We start from the raw sequence: 23,122 nt of genomic DNA on the forward strand, positions 1-23,122 counted from the left end.
CATGGGAAACTTTTGAGCGTGAAAAACCCAGCAGCTTTGCAGTTCTTGACACAAACCGGTGCACCTGGTACCTACTACCATACCCCGTTCAAAGGCACTTAAATGTTTTGTCTTGCCCATTTACCATCTGAATGGCACACATACACAATCCATGTCTCAAGGATTAAAAAGCTTTCTTTAACTTGTCTACTCCCCTTAATTTACACTGATTGAAGTGGATTTAACAAGTTAAATCAATAAGGGATAATAGCTTTACCTGAATAGTCATTTTCATGGAAAGAGCAGGTGTTCCTAAAGCTTTGTATATCGCATCGGGACAATGGTATTTTATTAGGATCCCCATTAGCTGTTTGTAAAACATGAAACATTACATAATACAGAACATTAATAGACAAGAACATATGAAGGACAGAACTACATCAATTTAAAAAAGGCACACGTAGCCTACATATCAATACATGTATACAAACTATCTAGGTCAAATAGGGGAGAGGCGTTGCGCCGTGAGGTGTTGCTATATCGACTATGAAAAGACCCCTGGTGGCATGTCTGGTGGGTTAAGTGTGTATTTTCCTAGGATTCGAAGCCCATGTCGAGACTTGCCAGTGACCGCTAAAGTGAATTGCTAGTGTAGCCTAGTGATGGGTTCATTCGGCTCCCTAATTTGCATACTGGTAGGCTACTACTACTTTTTTGGCAGTTATCTGCAGATAAATTATGAAAACATTTGATAAAGATGTTGAATCCTCACTGCAGGAACAATAGGAAGTGGAGAGAGCCTCAATCTGGTCCAAAATATGATAAAAGAAAACATTTTGAAGGTTATAAAAGCTAATGATAGTATTTCAGATATTTATATAGGCCTACTGAGTTGATTAAAGTGTCAACAATGGAGTAGTCAACTGCTGCTTTCTGTGTAGCAAAGCCCATGTTTAACACCTGCTTCATTCTTCAATCATACCTGGAGGTCTATTCGTGGTTACCTGACTTTGTCACGCTGATTCGGTGAGCGGGTTTATTAGCAAGTGCATCGGCGATGTCGTACACACAGCGTCTATTAAAACATTCCCAAACCAGAAACCGTGGATTGATGGCAGCATTCGCGCAAAACTGAAAGCGCGAACCACTGCTTTTAAATCAGGGCAAGGTGACCGGAAACATGACCAAATACAAACAGTGTAGTTATTCCCTCCGCAAGGCAATCAAACAAGCTAATTTGTTTAGTATAGAGACAGTATAGAGACAAAGTAGAGTCACAATTCAACGGCTCAAACACGAGAGGTATGTTGCAGGGTCTACAGTCAATCACGGACTATAAAAGGAAAACCAGCCACGTCGCTGACCAGGATGTCTTGCTCCCAGACAGACTAAACAAATTCTTTGCTCGCTTTGAGGACACTACAGTGCCACAGCCCGCTACCAAAACCTGCGGGCTCTCCTTCACTGCAGGCCCAGACGGCATCCCCAGCCGCGTCCTCAGAGCATGCGCAGACCAGCTGGCTGGTGTGTTTACAGACATATTCAATCAATCCTTATCCCAGTCTGCTGTCCCCACATGCTTCAAGAGGGCCACCACTGTTCCTGTTCCCAAGAAAGCGAAGGTAACTGAGCTAAATGACTATTGCCCCGTAGCACTCACTTCCGTAATCATGAAGTGCTTTGAGAGACTAGTCAAGGACCATATCACCTCCACCCTACCTGACACCCTAGACCCACTCCAATTTGCTTTCCGCCCCAACAGGTCCACAGACGACACAATCGCAATCACACTGCCCTAACCCATCTGGACAAGAGGAAAACCTATGTGAGAACGCTGTTCATCGACTACAGCTCAGCATTTAACACCATAGCACCCTCCAAACTCTTCATCAAGCTCGAGACCCAAGGTCTCAACCCCACCCTGTGCAACTGGGTCCTGGACTTCCTGACGGGCCGCCCCCAGGTGGTGAGGGTAGGTAACAACATCTCCACCCCGCTGATCCTCAACACTGGGGCCCCACAAGGGTGCGTTCTCAGCCCTCTCCTGTACTCCCTTTTCACCCATGACTGCGTCGCAATGCACGCCTCCAACTCAATCATCAAGTTTGCAGACGACACTACAGTGGTAGGCTTGATTACCAACAACGATGAGACGGCCTACAGGGAGGAGGTGAGGGCCCTCGGAGTGTGGTGTCAGAAAAATAACCTCACACTCAACGTCAACAAAACAAAGGAGATGATTGTGGACTTCAGGAAACAGCAGAGGGAGCACCCCCCTATCCACATCAACGGGACAGTAGGGGAGAGGGTCGAAAGTTTTAAGTTCCTCGGCGTACACATCACGTACAAACTGAAATGGTCCACCCACACAGACACCGTGGTGAAGAAGGCGCAGCAGCGCCTCTTCAACCTCAGGAGGCTGAAGAAATTCGGCTTGTCACCAAAAACACTCAAACTTTTACAGATGCACAATTGAGAGCGTCCTGTCGGGCTGTATCACCGCCTGGTACGGCAACTGCTCCGCCCATAACCGTAAGGCTCTCCAGAGGGTAGTGAGGTCTGCACAACACATCACCGGGGGCAAACTACCTGCCCTCCAGGTCACCTACACCACCCGATATCACAGGAAGGCCAAAAAGATCATCAAGGACAACAACCACCTGAGCCACTGCCTGTTCACCCCGCTATCATACAGAAGGCGAGGTTAGTACAGGTGCATCAAAGCAGGGACCGAGACTGAAAAACAGCTTCTATCTCAAGGCCATCAGACTGTTAAACAGCCATCACTAACATTGAGTGGCTGCTGCCAACATACTGACTCAATCTCTAGCCACTTTAATAATTAAAAATTGGATGTAATAAATGTATGACTAGCCACTTTAAACAATGCCACTTTATATAATGTTTACATACCCTACATTACTCATCTCATATGTATATACTGTACTCTATACCATCCTCTGCATCTTGCCTACGCCGTTCTATACCATCACTCATTTATATATTTTTTTATGTACATATTCTTATTCATTCCTTTACACTTGTGTGTATAAGGTAGTTGTGAAATTGTTAGGTTACTCGTTGGATATTACTGCATTGTCGGAACTAGAAGCACAAGCATTTCACTACACTCGCATTAACATCTGCTAACCATGTGTATGTGACAAATAAAATTTGATTTGACCTCGGATGTTTTTCCCCCCCATGGCTCCTAATTGATAAAAAGATAGGATGAAATAGGAGCAGCATACATTGGCCCTCAAATCTGAAGCTGTGTAACTCTGGTAGAAGTATCATGATAAACCATGCATACAGTATGTGTGTTTCGGTGATGGTAGGTAGATCAGTACTCACAGGAGCCCACGTCTCCTTGCAGCTGTAGGATCTGCGGTACTGGCATAGTGAGGACCACGGCGTCAAACTGCTCCGGGGCCCCGCCCTTCCGACACACCTCCCAGATGGCGCCCTTCTGGTAGATGTGGGTAACGTGGTGGTCAAAGAACACCTCTGCCCCTGCTTGGGTGCAGAGACACAGAGTTGGCATTGTTGCAGTGAAAGACAGGGACAGATGGAGGAAGAAAAGGAAAGAAAGAGTCGGTTAGGAAGAAATCCAGAGAGGATGTCAAATATAGAGGAGACTGTTTGATTGTGCACCACTGGGGAAATGATTAAAACTTTGTGGTTAATAATACATACATCTTGGATATGGTTACATACACTCTCTGGCGCACATGGTGGTGTCAAGAGAGTTCTAGAAAGGCATGCTACCTCACTTCATTCCGTTCCCAAATTACAGATAATGAGGAGAAAAATGCAGGAAGAGATTGTGAATTAGAGAAAAGATGCACAACTCCTCTCCCTGAGGATGCCGAGTTGTACATTCCAGAATTAGACTACAGTATAAAGAAACAATTTTTCTCTTTAAAGATCAAGAACAAGGTTAGGAGCGTCGTAGAGGTCCAGAAAAAAATATATAGATAGAACCCTCAACCTTTTTTTTGTGGAGACCAGAGATAAAATAACAGTTGTTGCTTGAGGGTTGTTATTTGATCTGCTAATAGTGTACCATTAGGTTTTGTTCTATTAGTTGATTACTCTACTGATTAATCAGATGTGGAGGTAGTATATCAGGCCTCTATTCATCATTCATAACTCATTCTAAAAGGCCTGGAGTGGGTAATACTGTAGATATCCCTACTTTGTTTGGCCTGCTAACAACTTGTGACCCACGAACTCTTATAACATTCCATGGCTTTGACCTAGCGTGACACTCTGCCATCTTTGAATTTCAATGACATTATTTGTTATCACTTTTTTGATCTTGTATGACATTCACCTTGATTTACTGAAATAGACACTTCAGTAGGGGTGAAGCCGGGTTAATGACCTAATCATTACTGACCAAGTTAAAGGCAATATTTTGGATTAACTGATTCATCTTTTTTCAGAACTTGCTGTCAACTAAAGCATTAGTTGATCAATCAGTTTGATTAATGGATTCATCTTTACAGCCCTAGTTTTGAAGTCAAAGCAACATCCTGCAATGTCCCTGCTTGATATCTAGTTGGGCTAGGCCTTCATTATCTGGACTCAGTAAGGTTTAGACAATATAAATCACCCTATGAAATCTGGCCTTATTCACTCCTCGCCCTCTAGGAACTTGGACAAATAAATGAAAGCTGGATGAGTGGGAGGACATGAACCTCAGGACATGAGCTTCTTGCAAAAATATTTGTTTAATTAAGAACAGAAGGAAAACATCTGTGAAATACTCAACAGAAAACGACGCAAGTAAATCATTTCTCCAACAAGGTCCTTGTCGAAGATATGAGACTGACATAACGTGTGCTCCTCAAATACAAGGTAAAAGGGTAGGAGACAGGGCTACCTGACTGCTTAAGGAAATGTTTGACGATGGCGGACACTCCTGTTGGACTGACATAGTTTTTATGGCCTCCATCCTTCATCACCTCCCCTTCCACAGAGGAAACCAGGGGCTTCAGAACACCATGGGCCAGCAGCTCTTCATAGAAGCTGAAACACAATGGGATGAAGATGAGAACCATCTTGGAACACAAAGAATAACTTGCTCAAAGTTAAAAAACAAACAGACACCAATGGATGGACACATTTGTTGTGTCCCCTAACAAGTATCATTGGTCTTTTTTTTTTTTTTTTACTGATTATGCTAGTAACATACTGCCATAATAGTTATGGTGCTGTGGGTAATAGGTAGACCCTACAACAACAGATTTTTAGAAGTTTGGGACATGATATGCATTGATCGTGGAATACAGTACTTTTGATGCATTTTGGCATAGTATGTCGTGGCAGTAATGTACTGTGCACCAAGATCAACTATACAGGAGGCATCAGACGGACTTCTGCTGGTGGACATCCTTCCTCCTGCAACACAGAAACATTATGTATAAACAAAAACATTGAAATTATATTTTCTCAAATTACATATCAATAGACTGACTGGAAAAATAGACAAATTATAATTGTTTACTGATGAGATTTCATGAGTTTTGTTGACAACATTCACGTCAACTCAAACAAAACATCTGCATGTGGGCCTATGACTGTCACAGGAAGGTCGACAGCAGCAAACATAGATAGATCACTTTATTGGTCAATTGTGCACAAGGTCCAACTGAAATTTGACTTCTGCTTTTAACCCAAAGCCTCCGACACACACACACACAGGTGACAGGTGCGGGGGGGCTGCCACACTGGATGCCCAGGGAGCTGTTGTTGCGGGGGGTTAAGTGCCTTGCTCAAAGGAAACAACAGCAGGCAATGGCAACCCCCCGGTTGCTGACTAGCCTCTCTAATCGCTATGCTACCTGTCGTTTAGGGTTATGTAACCTATACATTAGGGTTAAATATGATATATTTCTAAAAACCAACATGCTCCGATACAGCTTTAAGCCCCAAGCCATCAGATTGCTAAATAGTAAATTAATGGTTTTATTTGTATTTTATAGTGCATATCAGTTAAGAACAAATTCTTATTTACAATGACGGCCTACAATGGTACCCAAACTATCTGCACTCACTAGACTGTATATACAAACCATATACACACACTCACTAGACTGTATACAAACCATATACACACACACACACTCACGCAAAACACTACATTGACAATCCCACACACATTTACTACATATGCACACACACACACACACACACACACACACACACACACACACACACACACACACACACACATAATTTGCTGCTGCTACTCTGTTCTTTATTTTACTCTTATTATCTATCCTGATGCCTAGTCACTTTACCCTGCGTTCATGTATATATCTACGTTAAATACCTCGTACCTCTGCACATTGTTGATTTTGACATTTTATTTTTAGAGACAAAAATATGTTTTAAACTCCATCAGTGGCTTGTCAACGCGGTCACTGATGGCTAACCCTTAAGGTCTTCTTTTTGGTATCTGTACATTACTTTAGTATTTTTATTTTGGACTTTTACTTCACTACATTCCTAAATAAAATAATGTACTTTTTGCGCTACGCCACTGAATTTGACCCTCTCATTTTTACGGTTCTCTATAGAATAAGCACGCAGCCGACATTGTAATTATATAATTTTGTATGGCAACTTGCATCTGGCCAACGTAATGTACATTCTGTGCATTGCAACATTGTGACACTCATTATTGCCTCGTATAGCGGTATGCTACGCTTCTGCTTCGGAAACATTGTATCTAAATAAGTCAAAATGTAAGAACTTTGTCGGCAACTGACACAAACTTACCTGCTCCTCGCGATTTATCCCAGACAACAATAACTTTGTTTGGCATTTCTCTTCGCAGAAGACAAGCGCATAAACTGCCTGTCAAACCTGCACCAACTATAAGAACTCGAGACATTATCACCTGAAATATAAACTATTTTCTTTGACAATGTTTGACCGCACCAAGCTTCTTTGGGCGTGTTTGGTAACGCTGCAGATTTAACCTCTATCCTATAATTGTAAACATGAATGGCTGTTGAATGGCTGTTGGCCGACCAAAATGTTCCCTTGGTTGTATGCATGGAGAAACAGTTTATTGTAGCAAAATAAACAAACCACTTAGTTTCCATTACAAAATCGCACTGAAAACGTTATTGTTACATCTATATGACTGACTAATTAGGCTACTAATCACCCATTGTGGTTGATACAAGCCTTTCACCCAATCGGCAATAAAACCAGCAGGATGTGTAATCATTACTCCGAACACATGCCAAACGCAACGAAAACTAGCGTTTATATTGGACAGGTTCAGGAAATAGGGCGGGACCTAACCGAAACTGTCCAATGGAAACGCTGGTTTTCGTTGCGAAACAGAACGTTTTGTAACTTGAGTAATGATTACATCCCACTGGTGCCTCTGACGTTTTATCACGCTGCTGCTCTTGTGACTTATTCCTCTTTCGTCGGCCAACCAAGAATAATACAGTATTCTAATTCTACATAGAAGTTGTCCGGGTAAGTGTTTGGACATGGACACATTGTAGCTATCGTAAATTATATTTTTGGGGATATTGGCTATTTGATAGCTGATTTTTTGTTGTTGTTGCGTTTTCCATATATCACCAACGTGATATGTGGCAATAGTTTAGAAGTTGTCAGTGACTCAGTGCAGAGCACAGTGTGAAGAGCTACGTTTGGGAATACTTTTGGGAATAGAGTAGATATAGCACCAGGATTTTCATGAGTAAGTGAAAGTTTAAATCTCTAGCCTTTAAAATAGAAAATGTTAATTAAAAGACCTAACCTACAGCATGCGTTGAATAGGAAGGCTTAGCAAGGCTTCCGGATCGCTCCGGCCAAACTAGCGTTTCTTGTCCATGATTAATGAATGGAGCGATCATAGAGCAGCGGAATGAAATTCAGGATGAGTAGTCAGACAAAGGCTTCATTGTACTCATTAAAATGCCCTTTTTGCTCTATTGACTGCAAAGGCAACCTTATAATCAAGTTTGTTGTTCTCTAACTAATCGGCTATGAGACTCAATCATTTGTATTTATTATTTTACCTTTATTTAACTAGGCAAGTCAGCTAAGAACAAATAATTATTTTCAATGACGGCCTAGGAACAGTGGGTTAACTGCCTTGTTCAGGGGCAGAACGACAGATTTTTACCTTGTCAACTCGTGGATTCGATTTTGCAACCTTTCGGGTTACTAGTCCAACGCTCTAACCACTAGGCTACCTGCTGCCCCAAATAGCTCAATGTCAAAATCTGGACCCACTCAATAGCAATATTTATAGCATTGATCTATTTAGTGATAATTCTTGCCACAATCCCAAAATATTTTGATATTACACAAACATATGGCTAACTTTGAACTTGTATCAAATGCAAAAACACTATCAAGCCATATCTCATGGCAAAGAGAAGAAAAGGCAGCTGTGAAATCCAAAGAGTAGCAAGTAGAGACAGCAACATTTGGATTGCAATAATCTCGCTTAACCCAGAACTAAAATCTTGCGTTATTATTATGTTCGACGAGAGATTAGGATCGCAATGATACGTTTAATGTATTAAGTGCCCTTTGACCATATTTATATGTCCAGGTGTGTGCTGCTGCATAGGTCTTGACCTAATGTGGTCAGAAAATGTATTATTATAATTTTTTAGGTTTATAACACATGTATTATGTGTTTCAGAGTGAAGATGGTGTGGGTTCTACTGTTAGTGGCTTTCCTGAACACTGGAGCGGTCCAGTGTCAGAGATCCTCGCTGAAAGACAGTAAAAGACTGGACCCAGAGGTCAACATGAACATTGTGAGTTAGATCAAATCAATAACCGAAGCTGTGTTCTCGTAAACAAAGTGGCCAAATACTGACAAATTGTATTTATCCAAACTGTTTTTTTTCAGACAGGCTTCAAATACACTACTGGACTTCATGGTTCATAGAGCTCATTAACAATTCATAGAACTAGGCAATCTTCTGGGCCTCACAAACAAATAGTCATGGTGGTTACCTCATGTGGGGAGTACTGTTTTAGCCCATGTTCTGCCCTTTGTACCCCATATATCCCATTAGTTATTTCAAGGAATGTCATAACATGTGATAGTGGGGCTGTTGCAGTGACTGTTTTACCTGCAATCAGTAGTCATGACCACAGTCAAATGAGTAACTAGGCTTCTCCAAAACTGCACTCTGATGTCGCTGATGGTGTTTAGTAGCCTACCAGACTTGCTAATGGCCTGGTACTCAGCGCTCTATTTAAGCAATAAGGCATGGGGGGGGGTGTGGTATATGGCGTCGTGCCTGGACACAGAACTTAGATGTGGTATATTGGCCATATACCACAAACCCCGAGGTGCCTTATTGCTATTTGAAAAAAGACTAAAAAAGGCTAAAAGACTATTTGAATCCCATTGTTGGATACAATAAGGTGTAAAATGCAGTATGTTCATTTAACATGATGAACAGGAATTACATTTATGCTCACGGGTGGCCAATAAGATCTGCCTTAAAGCCACACCCCTAATAAGTCACGCCTCCTGAAAACAGGATTTCATCAAAAAAGACCCAGCTGCTAGGTCAACCAAGCATGAGAGTAAAAAATATCCAATTGATGGTTAAATTAACCCATGTTTGGGTAATCACAACCACCCAACATGTTGGGTTATTCACGCAACACAACTGGCTGGGTCAAAATAACCCAACATGTGTTCTGTTCACTATTTAACCGGCGCTAGGTTACCAAATAACCCAAATTTGGTTGTTTTTAGCCCATCATTTTTTAGAGTGTGGCATATTTAGAACATAACCGCTGGAAGCACGTCCTCCATTCGCTTATTTGAGTGCAAGCTACGGATTACATGTTTTTTATTTATTTATTTATTTCACCTTTTATTTAACCAGGTTGGCTAGTTGAGAACAAGTTCTCATTTACAACTGCGACCTGGCCAAGATAAAACAAAGCAGTGCGACACAAACAACAACACAGAGTTACACATGGAATAAACAAACATGCAGTCAATAATACAATAGAAAATGTCTATATACAGTGTGTGCAAATGAGATAGGATAAGGGAGGTAAGGCAATAAATAGGCCATAGTAGGCCATGGGGTGCGAAGGAGCAAAATAAATAACAGTATGGGGGATAAGGTAGTTGGGTGGGCTATTTACAGATGGGCTATGTACAGGTGCAGTGATCTGTGAGCTGCTCTTGACAGCTGGTGCTTAAAGTTAGTGAGGGAGATATGAGTCTCCAGCTTGAGTGATTTTATTTTCTCAGTTCGTTCCAGTCATTGGCAGCAGAGAACTGGAAGGAAAGGCGGCCAAAGGAGGAATTGGCTTTGGGGGTGACCAGTGAGATATACCTGCTGGAGCGCGTGCTACTGGTGGGTACTGCAATGGTGACCAGTGAGCTGAGATAAGGCAGGGCTTTACCTAGCAAAGACTTATAGATGACCTGGAGCCAGTGGGTTTGGCGATGAGTATGAAGCGAGGGCCAGCCAACGAGAGCATACAGGTCGCAGTGGTGGGTAGTATATGGGGCTTTGGTGACAAAACAGATGGCAGTGTGATAGACTGCTTCCAATTTGCTGAGAATTGGAGGCTATTTTGCAAATGACATCGCCGAAGTCAAGGATCGGTAGGATAGTCAGTTTTACGAGAGTATGTTTGGCAGCATGAGTGAAGGATGCTTTGTTGTGAAATAGGAAGCCGATTCTAGATTTAATTTTGGATTGTAGATGCTTAATGTGAGTCTGGAAGGAGAGTTTACAGTCTACCCAGACACCTAGGTATTTGTAGTTGTCCACATATTCTAAGTCAGAACCGTCCAGAGTAGTGATGCTGGACGGGTGGGCATGTGTGGGCAGCGATCGGTTGAAGAGCATGCATTTAGTTTTACTTGTATTTAAGAGCAGTTGGAGGCAATGGAAGGAGAGTTGTATGGCATTGAAGCTCGTCTGGAGGTTAGTTAACACAGTGTCCAAAGAAGGGCCAGAAGTATACAAAATGGTGTCGTCTGCGTAGAGGTGGATCAGAGAATCACCAGCAGCAAGAGCGACATCATTGATGTATACAGAGAAAAGAGTCGGCCTGAGAATTTAACCCTGTGGCACCCCCATAGAGACTGCAAGAGGTCCGGACAACAGGCCCTCCGATTTGACACACTGAACTCTGTCTGAGAAGTAGTTGATGAACCAGGCAAGGCAGTCATTTGAGAAACCAAGGCTGTTGAGTCTGCCGATAAGAATGTGGTGATTGACAGTCTAAAGCCTTGGCCAGGTCGATGAATACAGCTGCACAGTATTGTCTCTTATCGATGGCGGTTATGATATCGTTTAGGACCTTGAGCGTGGCTGAGGTGCACCCATGACCAGCTCGGAAACCAGATTGCATAGCGGAGAAGGTACGGTGGGATTCGAAATGGTCGGTGATCTGTTTGTTAACTTGGCTTTCGAAGACCTTAGAAAGGCAGGGTAGGATAGATATAGGTCTGTAGCAATTTAGGTCTGGAGTGTCTCCCCCTTTGAAGAGGGGGATGACCGCGGCAGCTTTCCAATCTTTGGGGATCTCAGACGATACGAAAGAGAGGTTGAACAGGCTAGTAATAGGGGTTGCAACAATTTCGGCGGATCATTTTAGAAAGAGAGGGTCCAGATTGTCGAGCCCGGCTGATTTGTAGGGGTCCAGATATGGGGGGGTGCATTCTAAACCAAATATAATTCCACACATATATTAGTAGGCTCTATTTAAAGACTATATTAAATTGAGAATAGTCTTATGGGTGAGATTATTCTAATGTGCTTGACAAATTGTGAATGAGAGAATGTGTGTATGCAGCCTGTGCAAAAAATCTGAGCAGAGCACATGCCTTTCATGCGATCTTTTATTTATTTTTCGAATCATCATTAGAGCCACATAAATGATGTGGCATCATGCAGCCTTGGAATGTATTAGAAATGAAAACATTTAGCCTAAGGTTTGTATCACAACTAAAGTTTCATGAAAGCCCAGAGATGCTGATCGTGTTTACGTTAATTAACGGCCAATTACTGTGAGACCGGTAGTTATTTGCATGGGAGTTACCGGCTGACAAAATGTCATGGGAAGTCCCTCTGTCATGTGTTGAACTTCAGCATAGATGTATCTCTAGATTGGACAATATCACAGCCCCATGATATACCTAAAACCTTCAGTCTAAGATCTGTCCTAATGAAACTATATAAAAACGTGTAAATTGCAGTAGAATATATTTGTCTGTATCCTCTTGCTCCAGTGTTTCTATATAATAATGATAATGCATATCATTATTATCATTTAATAATAATAATAATTATTATTATTAAGGTGTAATAACCCTTGAATTGATCTTGGGTTGTTTGTTGTAAGCTAAAAGAGTTTTGATAGATCCATTCTTGAAAAGTGAATGAATGCCTAAGGGACAAATGGTGATTCTGTGTGCTTAGTGATATCAGTATCATTTGTGCTCCAGGAGCACACACAGGCATACAGTAGTTGAAATATTTGACATGGCAATCAATCAAATGCGTTCACCACAATTTGTCAGAAAATATACAATGTATGTTTATTCATATCTGAGGTATGCCAATGGTAAAATAAACGTGTGGATTTGGCGCCTGGTGCATGTCAGTGGTTATCCTTAAATATTTGATAAGCACAGTAACACAATATCATGATCCTGAATCTAGTGTCTAGTTAGTATACAGTATTTGTCATTGGAAACTACACCGTCTCAGTGTTATAATCCTAATACAATTCCCAGTAGTAATGGTTCTCACATGCTAATGTTTCTTTCTCCCATTGTAGGCCTGCAAGCACATACCCTCTCAATAGCTCTCCTCCCCACACGCAGGTCACGTGACATGAAATTATTTTCAATACTCCCATTTCCCTATGTAAAACCAGACCCAAATGAGACAGAGCAGAACACCGATTCTCCCCTCCACCCCTGGGCCTCTGATACCTCCTCAGTGTGTGTTGAGCATGCAGAAGGTTTATCACAGTCCCACAGTCAGTAGAATATGTAGACTTGCAGCATAGAGGGAGGCAGGAAATGGTGGTGGGTATTAATTATGCATGGCTAGATTGCATGGCAGGCCTGGCCGGAACCAACAGGCTCACACGCTTTCTTTTGAAGGTCCAGATTAGCGTATATAATATCTGGGAATGGGCGTGTGGGAGGGAATGCAACAGGGGAAGAATGGAATTTTTTTGTGACATGCTGACTAGTAGAGGCAGCGGAAATAATGTTGTCTGCTTGAATTTTACTGTAATTTCACAGTGAGTAAAGTATGGTAATAGGGCTGTAAAATAAAGTGTTACCATAGAAACCCTTTCTGTCAGAATTCCGAATATATTTGACTGTTTGTTTGTTTTTGTCTTCTCTCTCTCCCACACAGAGTGAGATCATCAGGCATTGGGGCTACCCGACAGAGGAGCACGACGTCGTCACAGAGGACGGCTACATCCTGAGTGTCAACCGGATCCCACACGGTCTGAAGAATGGTGACGGTGTGTATAAAAGGGTTCATGGCCGTAGCATGGGGTTAATTCATATGGTCAGTGGCCTTAATTCTTTTAAACACAGAGTAGAGGTCTGCATTGACGTGCACTTTGGAAAGCCAGGGCCTCAAGCCCTGTAATCAGATCCACATATCAAAGACCAACACACACACACAAACACCGTGACTAACATCTGAAGTGCTGATATTTCCCACATTGTCAAACATTAGTACTGAGTCAAGATCGAAAATTGAAGTGGTCTTCAGCATTAGTCACTCTTGACAAGAGCGGAGGAGGACTCCATTTCTATGTTTTGCGATTGCACCGCCCAGCCTACGCCTGACCTTTTGTTGTCAGAAGGTGGCTTGTCCTGTCATCACGAGCTATAATATCACATGCATCCAGTGAGGCTGTCTAGCTGCAAATAGTTTACCTCTATGCTTCAATCATTTTGAGCCCAGACTACGATTGAATTGAATTTCTGTGGCATTTTTATTTGTTTGGTATTCCTCATAATCCGTCCCTAGCTTGAGCTGTTTCAAATGTAGCTCGGATCATTTTCAACCATCTCATTTATTAGGCTGTTGTTCAAATGTATTTACAGTGTATTTTCAATATGTGATGGGAAAAGTAATAGTTACAGTAATAAGGAAGAAATGTTTTGATTTAGTGTGTTGGGAATGCATAATGGTATTCAAAGTTTTACATTTCTTCTTAAGAGCAGTTGTTGTCTTACAAGTTTAGGCGAAAATACCGTGATCCACTGCTTCTGTCAGACGGAGCTACACTCGCTCTCCGGTTCCTACGAATCAGTATTCAGTTTCTCTTGCCTGTGTTGCCGCTATATTTCATTAATAAGCAAAGTGATTGCTGAGCCTCACACTAATCTCATTGGGTGAAACCATTCGAGTGCAAAACACATTCAGATGCTATAAACTATGCTTTTTCCTGAACACAGTGTCTCATATCATTCTGAACAAGAACTCATGTTCTCGACACAGATCTCTCTGTAGGTGAATTTAAGTGCCTTGAGTATTAAACACTGGCCTTGGCTCCGGTCTTGTTTTTACTCCATTCGATTACTTTCCAAAACATGAATTAGTAAATGAACTACTTCAGTTGACCCTCTCCAATGATTTAAAATGCAAATTCAGTTTAGTGTTAATATTGACATTGGTTTGTCATTAGAAATGCTTCATAAACTAGCCAGGGGTTCCACTTGAAAGATACCCCCCAATACGATGTGATATGCCAGGGTTGAGCTAGTCTGGGGAGTTAAAAATCTCAATAATATATTCTGATATCCTCTAAATAAGTAAGGAGCCATCATGTTGTTTGTATCTCTTGATGCTTCGCGCTCCCTGCTCTGTAGTATGTGGCAGCAGCAGCACATCCAGTCAGGGAGGCAGCAGGGCTCTGTGATAGGCTGGAGATGCATCTCATTTCCTGCTGTCCCACTTCCCTTGCTCACACGGGAGAGCGTATTGAGGACTCCAAAGGAACACAGCAGAGCTGGAATTATTTCAGCCCCCAGATGGGGTTTTGTTCTGAAAATCGTGCTAGTTAGAAGAGCTAATGTTGGAAATCTTTAATGTTCAATCTAGGAGAGATACTGTAGATTTGGTCTTCTTGCACACAGCTGCATTGTGGCGAAGTGGTTGAGACATATCATTCATAATGTATAACATTTGAACAGATAACACTGTGTTCATGTCTTTGACTATACATTAGACTATTGTTAAAACAAAATCCCTCTTTGTCCCTTTAACTCCTTAGCTATTGTAACAGTGAATGGCAGTCTTTTAATACTAAAATATAACATAGATACTTAATAAACACACACACACCCATTTCACTGTAAGACAACAGTCAGGACTTCCCATCAGCACCCACTACAAAGCATTATGTGTGTCTCTTGGGATCACCTGGGAATTATGTTAAATCTAAAAAATCTCTCCAGCAGCATGCTGGAAATTCAAGTAAAGGCAGTCTCAGCAACAGGGTAGGCTAGGGGTCCATTCCCTATATCAATGTTCATTGATCACGTACACAGATTTGCAAGTGTTCTAGCAGGTGCAGTGAAATGCTCTGACAGTGCAATAGAGGGATAGTACCCAATCCTATCATCTAATGGTCTGTTTATGCCACAGATCCTGTTTCTGACAGATTTCTGGGATTTTTAAAGCTCCCAAAAATGAACTGGGAGAGTGCTGAGCCACAAGGAGAAAGGCTGCCCTGCAGCTGGGATGTACTGTAGCTTGGACAGACACGCCCTCTGGTGGTGACAGTCAACACAACACTTGAATTATGAATTGACCAGTTAGTTATTAAATCCACTTTCAGTTGATGTATTTTTGGTCATGTTGGAATATGAATGTATTCTTCAGCCATGTTTGAGAAGAATGGATAAATATTACATAACCACTATGTTATGCCTATGATCCTTGCTTTACTTTGCTACAATATTCACCCTATAGCATTATGCTCAATTAAGTCAATTTCTCATCCTCCTAGATCCCAAGCCTGCAGTGTACCTCCAGCATGGTCTCCTGGCTGCGGGGAGTAACTGGGTGACCAACCTGCCCAACACCAGCCTGGCTTACCTGCTAGCAGACGCTGGCTATGACGTCTGGATCGGCAACAGCAGGGGAAACACCTGGTCCAGGAGACACCTCACACTCAGCCCTGACCACAACGAGTTCTGGCAGTTCAGGTAGCTTCAAAGATTCATTCCACTTATACTGATCCTTGCTTGCGCTTCACGTCATGGCTATGCACCTAGGCCTGGATATACACTCAGTGGCCAGTGTACCAGTTAGGTACACAAAAATGGTTAGCTCCTACAGAGAGTCACGAGGCTGTGGCGCAGTACAACAGCGGAGCGCAGAACGGCATCTCGGAACGCACAACTTGTCTGTCCTTGTCACAGATGGGCTATTACAGCAGACGACCACACCGGGTTCCACTCCTATCAGCTAAAAATAAGAAGAAGCGGCTCCAGCAGGCACGCGATCACCAACACTGGACAATTGAGGAGTGGAAAAACATTGCCTGATCTGACAAATCCCGTTTCCTGTTGCGTCATGCTGATGGCAGATTCAGAATTTGGTGTAAGCAGCACAAGTCCATGGCCCCATCCTGCCTAGTGTCAACAGTACAAGATGGTGGTGTAATGGTGTAGGGAATGTTTTCCCGGCACACGTTTGGTACCTCGAAACCAATTGAACAAGGTTTCCACGCCCCGAAGCATTCAGGCTATTCTGGAGGCAAAGTTGGGTCCGACTCGGTACTAGACCTAATAAACTGACCATATGAGTGTATATCCCCTGTGCTCACCAACATAATCACAAGAGGTTCCAGTAGAAACAAATGATATTGTATCAAATGTCTATTTAAATAGTCTTATTATGGCATTTAATGAGTTTCTTCTGTTCTTATTCTTCAGTTATGATGAGATGGCAAAGAAGGACCTGCCAGCAGTGGTCAACCACATTCTGAAGACCACAGGCCAGGAGCAGATCTACTATATCGGCCACTCTCAGGGAACCACTATTGGTGAGATGGCTTGATTGTTGGTTATGTGTCATATTACATGAAGCAGAATATGGTTCACCTGTAGTTTGGCACTGCTATCTATTCTACACTGTGGTTTACCGTTTTAAACCATGAAATGTTTTTCTGACTGCTTGTCTCTGTCCCCGTAGCGTTTGTTGCATTCTCTTCCATGCCTGAGCTGGCAAGCAAAATCAAGATGTTCTTCGGCCTGGCTCCAGTGGCCACTGTGGCTTTCACTGCCAGCCCCATGAGCAAGCTCTCCATCTTCCCTGATTTCCTTATTTGGGTGAGTAGAAAATTACTTTTTCTTACACTGTATTATGTCACAATTTATTCATACAATACGTCTAACCTGTGGCTTACCTATCTTTGGCGGAAGTTTTTTTTATTTGAACAATCGGTCAGAATCTTTGATTATTTCAATACTGACTAATGCTAATCCATTGTTTGGTTTCTGTATGCTAGGATGTGTTTGGGAAGAAGGACTTCATGCCTCAGAGTGCTCTCATTAAGTGGTTCGCCACCAACGTCTGCAGTAAGAAACCTCTTAGTGAGCTGTGTGGAAACCTCTTCTTCGTCCTCTGTGGCTTCGATGAGCTGAACCTCAACATGGTGCGTCTCCACAGCGCTCACATTTTGGTTATCGCTTATTTTTTTATTGTACAGTATTACTGTTGTAGACTTCCTTAAATCTACTTTCCTCAAGCCAATTCTATAGGTATGAATGAAGATGGGGAAGATGTTGATTTCTATATTTATTTGTTTTTGTCCAGACTCGCACACCTGTGTACACCTCCCACTGCCCAGCAGGGACCTCAGTCCAGAACATGATTCACTGGTCTCAGGTAAGAACATACCTGATGAGAGCCTATCAAAATACCCAGGATCCAATATGATTCACCTCACTTCTTCAAACCTATACATCCCGCCCCAACCCCTGTTTGTTAAAACTGTCATGTAGGCCTACCCTAGATGGCAACCTATATATCCAGGAAGGCTGGAGTGCAGGCAGCACAGTCTGAATCGAGAATGAGTTTGCTCTTCTTAAACCACGCAGTTCTAATAGCTCCTATACTGTACGAGCCTCCATTTCCCGAGCACTAGCCGTGGAAGTAAGACGTCCAGTCAAAGACCAGAGGGATCAGAGCAGACACAGCTTTGGATTAAGTTCACAGCTGCAGTCAGATGTACTCCCCGACTGACTGAGTCTCCCGGGCAGACTTTACTCACAACACCCTGCTCTGATCCCCCTGTCTGGGTGCCTTTGATGTTCCTTTCCCTTTTACAAGTCTCATATCCTCCCTTACCAATCCCTCTATTCCCCCCATCCTCTCCCCTCCAACCCCCAAGCCTCCGCTCCGTCCTCACTAGGGTTGCTTGGCTACAGGTAATTTACCAAAGTTACTTGAATCTATGGTATCTTTGGTAATTTATACTTGAATAACTTATTTTTTTTTAATGTTATATATATATATATATTATTCATTTTCATATATACTCGTTTTCATATATATGTGTCCATGAGTTTCTAGTGGATAGACTACGGTTCCAGAGAAAATAGCCCAAATAATTTAAAAAAAGCATCTAATCAACAATAGCATTATTTTTTATTAACTATGCAAATATTCAAACTACAGTTTGGTTCCAAAACATTTACAACAGAGACATATTGACATAGTAAAATAAGTACAATTATATAAAAATGTGCCTCTTTTTCATTTTAAAATCATCTTATTTTATTATTTTATATATTGTACATGTGATAAGGTCAAACGGAGCGCCTGAGATAATTACAGACGTGATAATCGGAAGTACCCAAAAATACCTTGAAAGTTACAAAAATGTTGGTTGTTCACTGGTTTCCAGTTATATACAGTGCATTTGGGAAAGTATTCAGACCCCTTGACTTTTTCCCCATTTTGTTATGTAACAGACTTATTCTAAAATTGAATAAATGTTTTTTTTCCATCATCAAATGACACACAATACCCCATAATGACAAAGCAAGAACAGGATTTTATTTTGTTTTTTTTGTTGCTAATTCATAAAATTTTTTAAACGGATCACATTTACATAGGTATTCAGACCCTTTACTCAGTACTTTGTTGAAGCACCTTTGGCAGCGAGGTATGACGCTACAAGCTTGGCACACCTATATTTGGGGAGTTTCTCCCATTCTTCTCTGCAGATCCTCTCAAGCTCTGCCAGGTTGAATGGGGAGCGTCGCTGCATAGCTATTTTTAGGTCTCTCCAGAGATGTTTGATCGGGTTCAAGTCCGGGCTCTGGCTGGGCCACTTAAGGACATTCAGAGACTTATCCCTAAGCCACTCCTGCGTGGTCTTGGCTGTGTGCTTAGCGTTGTTTTCCTGTTGGATGTTGGAAGGTGAACCTTCACCCCAGTCTGTCCTGAGCGCTCTGGAGCAGGTTTTCATCAAGGATCTCTGTATTGCTCCATTCATCCTTCCCTCAATCCTGACTAGTCTCCCAGTCCCTGCTGCTGAAAAACATCCCCACAGCATGATGCTGCCACCACCATGTATCACCGTAGGGATGGTGCCAGGTTTCCTCCAGATGTGACAAGTGGCATTCAGGCCAAAGAGTTTAATCTTTGTTTCATCAGACCAGAGAATCTTGTTTCTCATGGTCTGAGAATCTTTAGGTGCCTTTTGGCAAACTTCAAGCAGCCTGTCATGTGCCTTTTACAGAGCAGTGGCTTCCATCTGGCCACTCTATCATAAAGGCCTGATTGGTGGAGTGCTGCAGAGATGGTTGTCCTTCTGGAAGGTTCTCCCATCTCCACAGAGACCTCATGGCTTGGTTTTTGCTCTGACATGCACTGTCAACTGTGGGACCTTACATAGACTTTTTATTTATTTTATTTAACCTTTATTTAACTAGGCAAGTCAGTTGAGAACAAATTCTTATTTACAATGACGGCCTACCCGGCCAAACCTTAACCCAGACGACGCTGGGCCAATTGTGCGCCGCCCTATGGTACTCCCAATCATGGCCGGTTGTGATACAGCCTGGAATCACTCCTCTAGCACTGAGATGCAGTGCCTTAGACCGCTGCGCCACTCGGTAGCCCAGGTGTGTGCCTTTCCAAATCATGTCCAGTCAATTGAATTTATCACAGGTGGACTCCAATCAAGTTGTAGAAACATCTCAAGGATGATCAATGGAAAAGGGTCTGAATACTAACGTAAATAAGGTATTTCTCTTTTTTATTTGCAAACATTCCTAAAAACATGTTTTCGCTTTGTCATGATGGGGTATTGTGTGTACATTGATGAGGGGAAAAAATCATTTAAATTTTTGGAATAAGGCTGTAACGTAACAAAATGTGGAAAAAGGGAAGGGGTCCGAATACTTTCCGAATGCACTGTACCTTCCCTTCACAACCCTAGTCCTCATCCATTCAGGATGCATGGCTCGTCTGTTCATTGCTTGCAACAGAGGCTTTCATGGAAACCGTTACATTATGAAGGGGGATATGTCAGAGGAGATTTTCACTTTTATTTTCATGTTTGCAAATGTAATGTCCCAGATACTTTTTGATGCAGGGGAGTTATTATTTATGTCAAACCGACACTGATTTCACAAGCAACTGAGCAAAAACAGACACTCAGGACATAAATAGATGATCTCAAAGACATCGATAAATTATTTCTCAATGTTTCTGTGTCATAAATTATTACTTCACCCTGTTTATGACACAGTTTCACACCCAAGTCAACTATCATCGACATTCCGCTGTGTGAAAAGGAGCGGCAGACATTCCTGATACGCCCAGACTTATTGACTTAAACACGCCCATTTTCCCCACTCAACGATTCAGTGTTGTAGAAATGAATGAACCTTGAGTAAAGGTCAATCCCAGATTTACCAAAGACAACTTTAACCTTACTGAAGTTGACCTATTGTTGGACTTGGTGCACATAGTACTCTCCCATGGGCAGATTCTGCTTGTAGACTGAAGGATCTGCCGGGACTGAATAGGATCCGTGAGATGATGAGCAGCATTAGTTACATTTTAGTTTTTTTTGTCACTGGTTATTTGGACGAATCAGGATTGGGTGAAGGTGGTGCTTGAACTGCTTGGCACATGTGTCTTTTGCGAGGGTGGAGATTTTGTCAATTTCTAACATGTATGAACACAGAAGTTGATCACGCAGCGGACCAAATTTCGTAAGATTTTACTTCTGGGTTGAGATTCTACCTTTACATCCAGGACCACCACGTGTTCAGCTACCTAGAGTCCAAGTATTTGTGATGTGTATTCTTTTTACAGGCAGTGCATAGTGGAAAGCTGATGGCCTATGACTACGGGAGAGCAGGGAACATGGCTCACTATAACCAGGTAAGGCCAGCTCAGAGCTCATTAGTCTGTCAAAATACACACACACCACTTCACACTGAAGTTGTTTTCCAAAGCTCTCAGAAGCTCCCACCTCTTTCTGAAAGTACCTTCTCTTTACTGCTCCGTATCCACTGTGCCCTTATGGTCAATCTATGCCTTTAGCTGACATCTTGTCCCCCTCCAGTCGACCCCCCCGCTGTACAACATCCAGGACATGAAGGTGCCTACGGCCCTGTGGTCCGGAGGTCACGACACCCTGGCTGACCCTAAGGACGTTGCCATGCTGCTCAACCAGGTCCCCAACCTGGTGTACCACCGCCACATTGAGCACTGGGAACATCTGGACTTCATCTGGGGTCTGGACGCCCCCCAGGAGATGTACAGTGAGATAATCAAACTGATGAGTCAGCAGGACTTGGTGTGAACAGTGGATTGACAGGGAGAAATATGGACAGTTTTAGCCTCAGCTCTCAGCACACTAGCTGAAGCGATTTTAATATTGTATCTGAAACATATTGGGAGACATATCGCAGTGCCTGGCTGCGAGTGTGTACACACGTTTGAGCACTTTGTGACTATAAGCATGTGTAAAAGCGAGTATTCGCGTAAGTCATGCTCTCAAGGAGCAATAATCATGTACCTCTAAATTGGGATGGTGAGGAAAACAAGCTGTGAGTTTAGGATTCAGTGTTGTGAGGAATCCTCTATTTTGTGATTTTACTACCACAGTCAGAACACTTGAATGGATTTTAGATGTCTTTAAAACAAAATAATTTTACCTTTTAACTAGGCAAGTCAGTTAAGAACTAATTCTTATTTACAATGACGGCCTACTGGGGAACAGTGGTTTAACTGCCTTGTTCAGGGGCAGAACGACAGATTTTTACCTTGTCAGCTCGGGAATTAGATCCAGCAACCTTTCGCTGACTGGCCCAACTCTCTAACCACTAGGCTACCTGCCGCATTTAAGAATGTCCCAGGTCCGTGAAGATATACTAGTAACAAACATTCCAGGTTATAATCCTACATGAGATGCAGGTTATGAATGTAGCTTAAGTCATTGGTACATTCTCATGAGAAATGTCCAGGGTCCAGTTCAACATACAGTACTTCTCTACAGAACTTGCACTTTTCAAACTGTCATCACCAGGACTTTATTGCGGTGTTGTGTTGGTTAATGTTGCTGTGCCTTTTTTAATCAAACACATTCAATTTGTGTTTACCTGTCCCTACTGATACTTGTCATTTTGTGACAGAGATTAAGTATTTTTATTGGATCTTAGGTAAGGAAGGGTGCCGACCAATGAATGACTGACACGTTTGTTCATTCATTTTCTACTTCCGTTGTGTTACAATAAAAAGCAGCATACATAAATATTCTATCCAACTACTCAATAAAAATTCATTAAATCTGTTGTACAATTCAATTTATTGACAAGTGCTTAAGAAACTGAGTATCTACTCATAGAATGCTTTAATCTGTAACAATGTTTAAATTCACTTACTCCTATGTACAATATCAAAACCAGGAACTCATCCGTTTCTAATTTACATATATTATACAATATACAAATATTTTGAGACGCATAGTATGAATTCAATTAATGTCATATTTCAAGGAGGTTCAACCATGAGACTAAAAACAATTTCTTGGCCATTTATATTGGTATGAACTTTAACGAATGGTTGCCAGACAGCTGAGGCCA

General features: G+C 42.1%; 2 protein-coding genes across 4 annotated transcripts in view; one reads left to right on the forward strand and one right to left on the reverse strand.

The window, feature by feature from the left end:
- rnls (renalase, FAD-dependent amine oxidase) overlaps window positions 1-7,218 on the reverse strand; it is a 42,350-nt gene extending 35,132 nt beyond the window's left edge. The window contains exons 1-4 of one of the 2 annotated variants that reach the window (XM_038991136.1): window positions 6,769-7,218; window positions 5,280-5,385; window positions 4,868-5,013; window positions 3,334-3,495 (exon numbers count right to left, since the gene is read on the reverse strand). In XM_038991136.1, the coding sequence (XP_038847064.1) occupies window positions 3,334-3,495; window positions 4,868-5,013; window positions 5,280-5,385; window positions 6,769-6,883 (529 nt within the window). In that variant the 5' untranslated portion in view covers window positions 6,884-7,218. The remainder of the gene's footprint in view (window positions 1-3,333; window positions 3,496-4,867; window positions 5,014-5,279; window positions 5,386-6,768) is intronic. The other variant, XM_038991137.1, reaches the window with a different exon arrangement.
- A 166-nt stretch (window positions 7,219-7,384) lies between these two features.
- lipf (lipase, gastric) lies at window positions 7,385-22,278 on the forward strand. 2 transcript variants are annotated; one of them, XM_038991139.1, is made up of 10 exons: window positions 7,385-7,485; window positions 8,672-8,789; window positions 13,398-13,509; window positions 16,015-16,213; window positions 16,946-17,055; window positions 17,205-17,341; window positions 17,521-17,667; window positions 17,829-17,900; window positions 21,348-21,416; window positions 21,601-22,278. In XM_038991139.1, exons 2-10 carry the CDS (start codon window positions 8,679-8,681, stop codon window positions 21,838-21,840), a joined length of 1,197 nt encoding a protein of 398 aa, XP_038847067.1. In that variant the 5' UTR covers window positions 7,385-7,485; window positions 8,672-8,678; the 3' UTR covers window positions 21,841-22,278. The 2 variants fall into 2 exon arrangements, with proteins under 2 accessions (XP_038847067.1, XP_038847068.1); XM_038991140.1 differs by lacking the exon at window positions 7,385-7,485 and adding an exon at window positions 7,590-7,714.
- The last annotated feature ends 844 nt before the right edge of the window (window positions 22,279-23,122 follow it).

The sequence above is a fragment of the Salvelinus namaycush genome, chromosome 4 (assembly GCF_016432855.1).
Source record: "Salvelinus namaycush isolate Seneca chromosome 4, SaNama_1.0, whole genome shotgun sequence".
In the NCBI taxonomy this organism is placed as follows: Eukaryota; Metazoa; Chordata; class Actinopteri; order Salmoniformes; family Salmonidae; genus Salvelinus; species Salvelinus namaycush.

What these genes read in the sequence shown, in the direction of transcription:
- lipf (XM_038991139.1), top strand. Translation starts at nt 8,679, where the DNA reads ATGGTGTGGGTTCTACTGTTAGTGGCTTTCCTGAACACTGGAGCGGTC. An exon ending in TCCCTGATTTCCTTATTTGG is followed by an intron (nt 17,342 to 17,520) that starts GTGAGTAGAAAA and finishes TCTGTATGCTAG; the next exon opens with GATGTGTTTGGGAAGAAGGA. An exon ending in ACATGATTCACTGGTCTCAG is followed by an intron (nt 17,901 to 21,347) that starts GTAAGAACATAC and finishes TTCTTTTTACAG; the next exon opens with GCAGTGCATAGTGGAAAGCT.